Below are 11,830 nucleotides of genomic sequence, written 5' to 3' on the forward strand. Positions count from 1 at the left end.
ACTCATCTCTTTGTTTCCTTCTCTTTTGCAAAATATTTATTTCTCTGTTTCCTGTTATAATTTACTTTGCCTTTTAACATTCAAATTTTCAGGCACTTTTTGCAAAACTTTAGAAATGTCAAATTCATCTACACTACTCATTAAAACAGACTCTTGATTTAAATTCCTACAACTTTTCAAATATACTTCCAGAATGGTATCAAAATGTTTCATTACTCTCACTCCTCAAGATATGCTCCTGCTGCTTCTTATCCAGAAAACATTTGTTTCATTTTATTTTTACCCCATATTTCATATATATTAACCAACAATATGGAGTTCCAAAACAAAACAGCAACATTAGAATTCATACTTCTTGGATTTACAAATGATCCACAACTGCAGCTCCTCATCTTCATCCTGTTCCTAGTTATCTACCTGGTCACCATCCTGGGAAACCTGCTCATTATTCTGGCTGTCAGTTCTGACTCCCACCTCCACACTCCCATGTACTTCTTCCTCTCCAGCCTGTCCCTTCATGACATCTGTTTAAGCACAACCACTGTCCCAAATATGCTGGTGAACATCCAAACACAGGATCAGAGCATCACCTACAAGGCCTGCCTTTCTCAGATGAGTGTGGCCTTGATTTTGGTTGGTTTGGAAAATTGTCTCCTTGCAGTAATGGCCTATGACTGCTATGTGGCCATTTGTCACCCCCTGAGGTACAAGGTCATCCTGACCCCCTGCTTCTGTATCCTGTTGGTTCTGCTCTCCTTGCTCATTAACACAGTGCATGCCCTGCTCCACACTCTGATGGCACTGCAGCTGTCCTTCTGCACAGACCTGGAAATCCCTCACATCATCTGTGAACTTGCTCAGGTCATCAAGTTTGCCTGTTCTGATACCTTCACGAATAACTTTTTAATATATTTAGTAGCTAGTATATTTGCTGGTATTTCTGTCTTTGGTTTTACTTTCTCTTATATCCAAATTGTCTCTTCTATTTTAAGTAGCTCTTCAGTGGGGGGAAGATATAAAGCTTTTTCCACCTGTGGGTCTCATCTCTCAGTGGTATCCTTGTTCTATGGAACAGCTTTTACAGTGCACATGAGTTCTACAATTGCAGACTCTCCCATTAAGAATGCAGTAGCTTCAATGATGTACACTGTGGTCCCGCAAATGCTGAACCCATTTATCTACAGTTTGAGGAACAGAGAAGTGAAAGTTACTTTGAAGAAGCTCATCACATGAATACCTGTTCTCTAATTTTATCATTGGCTTTTGGCTGAGGTTGCTAGTATGAATAAAAGTGTTAGGAACACAGGTGAGCCCAAATGTCTTATTTTCCATTGTCAACTTTGACCAAAATGATGATAGCTAAATGTGCTTCTACTTGTAACCCATGTTTCCTTTTTATCTAGTTCTGTGATGTTGATGAGTGATATAAATTTCTCAAGTTCCATATCTTGCTCTGACCACAATAAGAAGAGCATGCATGAGGCTCTTGTTTTGTGATACTTTAGATCTCACCCTCAGATGAAGGCTAGATGTAGAAACTGAATATGGCAAATAAAGTTTTCAGTGAGTCTATAATCACACCTGTAACCTCTTCAGTCTGATCTCACAGTTAAGGCCACGTGGATTGCATCACACTGCTAGAACTAGACCTACATGAGGCTTCAACTGGCATTCATGCCTGATTAAGAAGCTACTGCGACATTCTCTGGGAAACAATTTCCTCCTGAGGTCAAACTATTATCTGCCCCATTCACTTTCACTATTTATAAGATTCATGTGTTAGGAAATTCAGTGTCTCAAATTTAAATATAGAATTTTTTCTTTTGTTTCAGAAACTGAAAGGATAAATAAGGAGAATAATGGAGGATAGATATCAGGAAGTAGGAGGAACATGCTCAAATGGAAAGGGGAATGAGGGAGGAAGAGAGTGAAGGGAACAAAGGGAAAATTTAAAAAAATGAATGGATGAAAGCAAAACTTTTGGAAATCGGGAGAGGAGGAAGAGTTGAAGGGTGGAAAGGAGAATAAGAAAAAAAGAATTACGATATATTATGTAGGGCCGGGGCGTCAGCTCAGTGATTTCGCCACCTGCTGCGCAAGTGCAAGGACCTGAGTTTGATTCCCAGTACCAATATATATATATATATATATATATATATATATATATATATATATATATATATATATATAAAATGTGCAGGTAAAAATTCCCTATGATGAATGTGATCAGTATGTATAACAGATATGTACTTACTAATAAAAAATAAAGCAAAATAAAAATATATTCAGCGGCTCAAGATTGTTTAATTTTATTGGGTTTCTTCAATGCAGATCCTTTCACTTCTCATAAGAAAAAGAAATCCAAATTCTAATGCTCTCAGACCACAGAGAGGATTATCCATCATTGTAAGATTTCAAAAATTGAGAATTCAATGTTTCTGGGATTAGCACTTCATTCAGTCTCATATGAGGCACTTTTTTCCTAATTTCATCTCAGTCACCAGGTGGTTGCAGCAGATGCATCTATTTTATCTGATCATGGTGCATTGACAGGTGACTTCTTTCTGGAATCATCAAGAATATGACTTTGTCAGCTGGGGATAGTGGTACATGCCTGTAATTGCAGCACTTGGGAGGCTGAACCAGGAGAACTGGTGCAAGTTCAAGGCAAGCCTGGGCTACATAGTGAGTTTGAGGCCAGTCTGGAGTACATGGTGAGACACTGCCTCAAAAAATATGATTGTGTCATAAATTGAATAGTGGCCATAAAAGTGACACTTTCATATCTTATGTGTTTCACTTTTGAATATAAAACAACATTGTAAGAAAATGGATTTTACTTATTCAATAAAGGATTTCTGCAGAGAAAATACTTTTTTTGATGTGGGCAGATTTTTAATGTAATTTCACATAGTCTTATAAGACAGCAATAGTAGAGAAAAATAAAATTGTTGTAACCAGTTGTTGATTGACCATATTGTATATATTTGTCTCAGAACATTTAATTTGTAAGACCTTAATAATTTTATGTATGCCTTTACACTTTATTACACTAAACTGCTTCTTTATACTCTTTTTATTAGTACCTTTCTGTAGTACATAATATTTTCAGTACATGATGTTTTCCTATATTTTGTGGAATTGGTGCATGTACACAACATATCTTGATTCATTTTTCATCTCCTCTCCCTGCCTATGACTCTATTTCTCGATCCCATTCCCCTTTGACAAATACCTATCTCCCTACATTCTATTGTTTATCATTGATTTTGCTATTTATCCATACTTTGAGTTTTCATATAAGAAGAACCATATTATATTTAAGCTCATGTGTCTGATATATTTCCCTAAATATTAATGTCCCAAGGTGCATTCATTTTCTTACAAAGACTCATAATTATCTTTCTTTATGGCAGAGTATTGCTCCATTGTGTATAAATAGCACATTTTCTTTCTCATTTCATCTGTTGACAAACACATAAGCTGCTTCCATGAGTGAGTTATTATTGATTGTGGAGCTGTAAACATGAGTGTTACACAGATATTCCCCTGCTAGGTATCTTTCTAAAAGGGCTGAAGACATTCATTTTTTTTCTTTTTGACCTGATAAATTTCAAACTGATTGTGCATAGAACCCACTCTCTCTTGCCTAGTGTATGATAAGCCTCTGGAAAAACTCATTCACTTTTTTCACTTAGTTATCTTGTAATTTATCTTCTTTTATAAAAAAAAAACCTCAAAGGAGATCTAATCAATTCTTCTCTCCCCACATCTTTCCAGGGCCAATCCAACAAAGCTTTGGTCTGATTTCTTATCTAGCAAGCTCACTGTTGCCCTCACCAGTCATGAGTCCTGTCTCATCTCTTACATTTTATTGGACATCTTTTGCTGATCATTGCTAAGGAGAACGTTAGAAATTGATCCACCAAGGCAAAATTTAGTTCTCATTTCTTCCATTGAGGCTTCTCTGAAACTTTCAGATATTTCATGTCTAAAATCATTAGTCTAGGGAAATAGTGGCAACCTATAGCATACTTGTCATTTACTTTTCTTTTAACACAAAATATGTTAATGTATGAGGTTTTTTTTTCCTAAACTAAAACCTCAGTATTCAGGTTCATTTTCAGTGCTGTCACTTTTCAAAAAAGAAGAAGTTTTGAGTTGTAGTTTGGATACTCATCTCTAAAATGTTTGCCACCTCTGGTCTAGGCAGTGCTCAACTTTTGAAGACACCCACATATGTCTTTAGATTTTGAGTCCTCATTACTCAGAAAGATAAAGTACTCTTCTGAATGCAGAGATGAACTCCTAGGCCATTTTGTCTTCTGCCCATTCACCATAAGATGTTTTGTCATACCTGGAAAACTTTATTTTTTTTCACATTTACCATTCTATTTTGGGTAGTATATTGAAAAACATATTTCATTTTTAATTCCATTGATTTGTTTCTATGTTATTCTAAATTCATGTACTTTAAAATTTAATGGAACATGATGGAATCCCAGCATAGGAAACAAATGGAATCCATAAAACAGATGAAAACAGATATCCAGGAAAAGAAAAACTCCACTAATAATTTGCACAGAAGAATGAGCCAATTTGAGGACAGAATATCAGATATAGAAGACAGGATTGCAATTAGTGACCAGGAAAATGAAAAAAGTCTTAAAAATAGTAAGGGATCATGAGAAATCAATCCAGCAGCTGCTAGAAGATACAAAGAAGATTTATATAAGATTGATCAGACTCAATGAAGAAACACGAGAAAGTCCAAATGACAGAATAAAACTGTCCACAGAAGTATTAGAAGAAAATTTCCCAAGCAGAGGGAAAGAACTTGACATACAAGTAAGTGAGGCATAAAGGATTCCAACTAACAATGATCAAAAAATGACTATAATTATCAATAAAATAGATAAGATTCCAGGAACCAAAACAGAAGAACAAAATTCTACAAGTAGAGAAAAGAAACAAAGCACAAACTAAAGAAAGCATATCAGAATAAAAACAGGCTTCTTAACACAAACCCTCAAGTCAAAAAGAGCCTGGGGTGAAGTATTTCAAGCCCTAAAAGAAAGCAGCCTCCAACCCAGATTAATGTACCCTGCAAAATTATCTTTAAAAATTAATGAAGACATAAGAAACTTTCATGACAAAGAGCACCTCAGCAACTTCATGAATGCCAAACCAGGAATCCAAAAAATTTTAGACAATATCTTGGAAAACACAATTAGGAGCAGAACCCAAGGATTCCCAGCAGAATGACAACAAATGAAATCATCAGGCAGGACAATCAGTTATGACCATCAATGTTAATGGTCTCAATTCACCAATCAAAAGAAACAGGCCTGCAGAATGGGTCAAGAGGCAAGATCCAACAATGTGATTCATGCATACAAGGAACAGACTTAATTCAAAAAGAAACTCATAGAAAGTTAAAGGGTGGAAAACTATACTTCATGTGAATGGAAATGGAAAAAAAAGCAGGAGTGGCTATTCTCTTCACAGATCAAATGCATTTCAAACCAACACTAGTTTGAAGAGACAAAGAAAGACACTACATCTTTATAAAGGGAACAATCCAAGAAGAAGATATAACAAACTTAAATATATATGAACCAAATACTAGTGCAACAAACTATATTAAACAAATGCTAATGGAGATGAAAAATCAAATAAGCACTGACACAATAGTTTTGGTGACCTCAGTAACCCAATGTCACAAATAGATCAGCTAGGCAAAAAATAAATAAAGAGGTACTAGAACTCAAACTATCTCTTGGACGAATGCACTTAAAAGATGTTTACAGAGAGTTCCACTCCACAAAATCAGAATACACATTCTTGTTGCCTAAACTCCAAAATAGGCCACATACTAGCTCATAGAAAAATGCTTAAATGCAAAGGAATTTATCACCTGTATATTATCTGACCATAGTGTGATGAAATTGGAAAACAATTGCAAAAGAAAACAAAAGAATTTCATAAATACATGGAAATTGAACAACACACTACTGAATAACCAATGGCTCACAGAGGAAATTAACAAAGAAATCAGACAGTTTCTTCAATTAAATGACAATCTCAACACAACACATCAGAATCTATGGGTTACAGTGAAAGCAGTTTTAAGAGGGAAATTATATTAGAAAAACAGAGTGAGTTTAAATAAACAACCTGATTATGAACCTCATGCTTCTAGTAAAAGAAGAGCATAACAAGCCCTGAGCTCATACAAGGGAAGAAATTATAAAGATCAGAGCAGAAATTAATGAAATGGAGACCAAGACAATGATACAAAAAATCAACAAAGCAGACACTTGGTTCTTTGAACAAATAAAAAAAAAATGACAAACCCTTAGTCAACCTTATCAAAAATAGGAAAGAAAATACGCAAATCCATGCAATTTGAAATGAAAGTGGTGAAATTAGACTCAGAAGAAATCCAGAGGACAATCAATACCTACTTTGTGAACCTATACATCAATAAGATGGAAAACACAGAAGAAATGGACAGATTCCTTGACACATATGATTTACCAAAGTTGAGCAAACAAGCCCTAAAAATTCTAAACAACCCAATACCAAACAAAGAAATGCAAAACAAAATTAATGAGGCCACACTGAAGTGAAATAAATAGGACACACATGTGTAAATACTGAATAGTTTCTCTAGTGTGAGAAACTGAGAGTGCAAATAAGGATTAAAATGATTAAAATGAATAATTGATAATTTGAAATAAGAAGAAAAGATCCAAAGGGGTGGGAGAAGTGGGAGAGGAAGGGGAAAGGAAAGAAGGTAAAGGAAAAATTATGAGAAAAGGAGAAAATGGAAACAAATTCTATGTAAATAGGGAAGGGAGCACAGGGAATGGGGAAAAATAAGAACCAAGATACATCATGTACAGGTACAAGTACCCAATGAAAAATGTAAAAGTATTCTATACCTAAAATGTAGCAATAAAATAATTTAAGCAACAAAAAGAAAAAAAAAATCTTACCAACTAAGAAATCCCAGGTCTTGGTCATTTCACTGCTGAATTCTACAAGATATTTAGAGAACTATTGCCACAACTGTTTAAACTCTTCAATGAAACTGAAAGGGAAGCGATACATCCAAATTTATTTCTGGGAGGAAGCACCATCTTGATCCAAAAAGCAGAAAAAGACCTGACCAGAAAAGAGAACTATAGACCAATCTCACTAATAATTATAGAGGCAATAAATTTCAATAAGAACCTGGAAAACAAAATGTAGAAGTTTATGAAGATCATACATCCTGGCCAAAGGGTATTCATCTCAGGGATGTAGCAATGTTTCAACAAACACAAAGCAATAAATATAATACACCATGTTAATGAGCCAAGGAGAAAAACCATATGATCATCTCAGCAAATGAAGAAAAAGTGTTTGAAAAAAATCTAACACACATTCATGATGAAAACCCTACAGAAAATTGCCATAGACAGTCAATATCTCAATGTGATAAAATCCATCTATGAAAAACTGACAGCTAACATAATATTAAATAGTCAAAAAGTAAAATTCTTCATGCTGAATTTAGAAACAAGACAAGGATGCCCACTATTACCACTCTTGTTCAATATAGTTTTGGAAACATTAGCCAGAGCAATTACACACGAGAAAGAAATAAAATAAATATAGATAGGGAATGAAGAAGTTAAATTATCACTGTTTGCAGATGACATGATACTCTATATAGAAGACCCCAAGAACTCCACCAAAAGTCTTCCAGACTTAATAACCAAGTTTGGTAGAGTAGCTGGATACAAGATCAACCCAGAGAAAATAATAGCTGTCCTCCACATGAAGAACATACTCCATGATAGAGGAACGTGTGAAACTGTTGGGAGCAATGCTATGTAATTCTAGGAAAAATCATTTGAGTAGGCCTAGTTCTCCTGCCTACAGCCCAGCTAGGACATTCCAGACATAATTGCATTTTGGCATCTGGTCACAACTGAGACCTGAGTGATCCCCACCCCCTATGCTGTGATGCTGCAATCTCCAGGACAAGACCACACCTGCAGGAGATGCCAGGGAGGAACCAAATCTTCATCTGCATAATTCCTTATTGTTCTTAGATTTCCACTGCCCCCCAGGTTTTTGTTACACCTTGTTTATCCCAATGGGAAGTACTGAACTCTTTTTCACTTGTTACATCTGTTTCTCCTGATGTACTGAATAAAAGGTGCTGCAAGCTAGGGGGCTTTTGTCTTTTGCTGCCCAGAGCAGCACTGATCAGACCCAAAGCTCAGCTTCTTCTCATTTGTCTACCTTTCCTGTAATTCACCGTGTGCTGCCGTGGCTCACAGGAGACTAGGACTTACTGCAGAGGTTCTGGTAACATCCCCTTCCCCTGTTCCCTACATGATACAACTCCCTTCATGATACCATCCAAAAAAATGAAATACTTGGAAATCACCCTAATGAAAGAAATCAAAGATGTGTACTCTGAAAACTATCACACTCTGAATAAAGAGATCAAAGAGGATGTCAGAAAATGGAAAGACATCTCTTGCTCCTGGGAAGGAAGAACCAATATAGTGAATTTGCTATATTGATTCAAGGCTACCCAAATTGAAATTTCAACACCATGCTTATTAGAACATGAGAAAACAATTCAAAATTTCATTTGGAATGAGAAGAGATCTAGAACACAAAGTAATTCTAGGCAAAAAAGATAAGATAGGGAGTATCAAAATCTCCAATTTGAAAGTATACTACAAAACTACTGTTATAAAAACAACATTATACTGGTAAATAAACAGACCAGAGAACCACTGGAACAGAATAGAAGATCCAGAAGCAAGTCCAGGCATACTCATCCACCTCATCTTTGGCAAAGGAGCCAAACACACTCACTAGAGGAAACATAGCCTCTTAAATAGTGCTGGAAAAATTGGATTTCAACTTGCCAAAGTTTAAAACTAGTCCTATATCTCTTACCATGCACTAAACTAAAATTGAAATGGATCAAAGATCTTAATATTAAAACAGAAACACTAAACTGACTAGAAGTGTCATTAGGTAGAACTCTGGAAGACATCAGCATAGGAAAGATTTTATGAACAAAACCTCAGTTGCCTGTGAACTAGCACAAACAATCAACAAATGGGATCTCTTTTTATTAAGAAGCTTCTTCACAGTAAGGGAAACCAACAACAGCATGAAGAGACAACCCAGTATGTGGGAAAAGTTTTTACCAGCTCTTCCTCCAACAAAGGTTTACTGTCAAACCTTTTGGGCCAGGGATTTAGCTCAGTGGTTTCACCGCCTGCTGCATAAGCACAAGGACCCAAGTTCGATCCCTGGTACAAAAAAAAAAAATTACAAAATTACAAAAATCAGACCTCCCAAATTAAAAAACCCAAACCAAAATGGACATATGAAGTGAGCAGACATTTCTCAGACAATGAAGTAGAAACAGCAAATTAACATATGAAAAAATGTTCAATATCACTGGTCATTCCAGAGATGCAAATGAAAACCAAGCTGATATTCCCACTCACCCCAGAAAGAATGGCTATCAAGAAATCAACCAGTAACAAATGCTGGTGAGTTTGTGGGAGAAAAAGTAATCCTGTTCCACTTTGGGGGGAATGTAGACTTGCAACCACTGAGGAGATCAGTATAGAGATACCTCAAAAAACTTGGATTAGAGGTTCCATTTTACCAAGGTATTTCCCTATCGGGCATCTTCCAAAAATAAATAAAAGAATCATACCACAGCAATATATGTGCATCCATGTTTATAACAGCACAGTTTCTAATAGCTAAAACTTGGAAACAGCACAATTGTCTATCAACTGGAGACTGGATAAAGAAAATGTCTTTTTTTTTTATACAGTGCAGTACTACTTAGCCATAAACATTGAGAAATTAGAGACTGTTATAGCTAAAAGGATGCACCTAAATGACATAGTCTTAAGGGAAATAAATAGGACAGACATGTGTAACTACCAGTTTCTCTGGTCTGAGAAACTGAAAGAGTGGATCAGGATCAAAGGCATAATAGATAATGGGAAATAGGAAGAAAAGGTCCAAAGGGGAAGAGGAAGTGTCAAGGGTTAGGAAAAAAGAAAGAAGGGAATGGAAATAATATGAGAAAAAATGTAAACAAAGTTTTTGTAAATCGAGAGGTGTTGAAGTGTTGAAGGTTGGGTAGGTGAATGGGGAAAAATAAGTACTAAAATATATCATGTAGCTGTACAAATTTCCAATGACGAATGTCATTATATTTTATACCTAAAATGTACCAATAGAATTAATAAAAATAATGTCAAACAGGAATTTTATCAGGATACTTAAGTCCAACATTGCATGTAAACAATTGAGGAGTAAAAAAATGGTATTGAAAGGATATGTTTGCCTCTAGATACACATTTTTAGAAAAACCTGCTTAAATATTTTATCTTTAAGTAGCAATCTGCTACCATTTGTCCTGGGCAGAATAATCACTGTTGTGAATGTCCCATTTTTTAATTTTCTATTTTTTAAAAATGCTGTTTGACATTGCAGGGCTTACTGAGTTCCTTTCTCTGGGGCTTATGTTATTTTCATCATGGTAGGCTTCATTTGAGTCTCAGAATAAGCTATTAAGTCATGATTTTTGAGAACCTCTGGTTGGGACTCTTTCATTTATTTAGATTTAGGAAATTACATAGGAGTATAAAGAATGAATAAAATACAAGCTAGTGCTTTTACTTAGTAGGTTTTAGAAATTAAAGCAAAAAATATTTAAAAATTTTCCTGTATTGGCAATGACCCGTAACTTGGTTTTCCATTTCTCATAGAAGGTTCACTCTGTTTTTACATTGTTATAACTTCATATATTTTGAACTCTGCCTTACAAAACTCACGTGGCATAAATGTTAAAGCTGTGGAAATTTGTTCTTTGATGTGATTATATTTTTATCTTCTTCATGTAAGACCTTGATACAACTAAAAAAAAGTATTAAAATCATTTCCTATTAAAAAGGAAATACCAGGGGCAGGGATTTAGCTCAGTGGTTCTGCCACCTACCTTGCAAGTGCAAGGTCCTGAGTTTGATACTCAGTACCAAAAAAAAAAAAAAAAGGAAATACCAATACAGTTGTGAATGCACTTTACTGAATACTTATTTATAATACAGATGTTCCTCATTTAACAACCCACGAGTTTTAAGGACTCTTCAGACTCTTCAGACTTCCAGCCTATCATTCTGATTTGTGACTTGTCTTTTTTGTACATTTCTGTGCATCTGGTGTATACAGAGTCACTGTCATCTTTTGTACTTGTTTATCCATTACTGTAATTTTTGCTGATTGTACTGCAAAGTACAGTACAGTGCTTTTTCTCTTAAACATTATAGTACTTCATGTAAGAGTTATGCAAATAAAAACAAAGTCATCAAGTTGGAGTTTCCTTTGACCATTTCTTTCTTCTGAGTATTTTCATGTACATAATATATGTCCATGATGTATTTCCATAAGTCAATAGAGGGGCCAATAGAATGAATATCATTCATAATTAATCTATATATATATATATATATCTAATATTTGTATCACAACAATTCACAATATCTGAACTGTGGAAATTACCTGTGTGCCTATTAGCAGATAAATGAATATTGTGTACTGTATATACACAATAGAGTACTGCTCAGCCATTAAGAAAATTTTAATTTATTTGTATAAAAATGGAAGGCCCTTGAGAACATGCTACTAGGTGAAATAAGTCAATCATATGGTTTATCTCAAATGAGAAACCAAAACAATATAAGTACTTTAAAGGACAACAAAAATGCGAATTGGTATGAAAACA

The 11,830-nt window shown here is 35.0% G+C and overlaps 1 protein-coding gene across 1 annotated transcript; it reads left to right on the top strand.

The window, feature by feature from the left end:
- The first annotated feature begins 312 nt into the window (after positions 1–312).
- LOC101715229 (olfactory receptor 7G2-like) lies at positions 313–1,233 on the top strand. Its single transcript, XM_004870707.1, has one exon. The coding sequence runs from the start codon at positions 313–315 to the stop codon at positions 1,231–1,233; it is 921 nt and encodes a 306-aa protein (XP_004870764.1).
- The last annotated feature ends 10,597 nt before the right edge of the window (positions 1,234–11,830 follow it).

The sequence above is a fragment of the Heterocephalus glaber genome, unplaced genomic scaffold (assembly GCF_053883595.1).
Source record: "Heterocephalus glaber isolate CG9 unplaced genomic scaffold, H.glaber_assembly_v1.0 deba00001532, whole genome shotgun sequence".
In the NCBI taxonomy this organism is placed as follows: Eukaryota; Metazoa; Chordata; class Mammalia; order Rodentia; family Bathyergidae; genus Heterocephalus; species Heterocephalus glaber.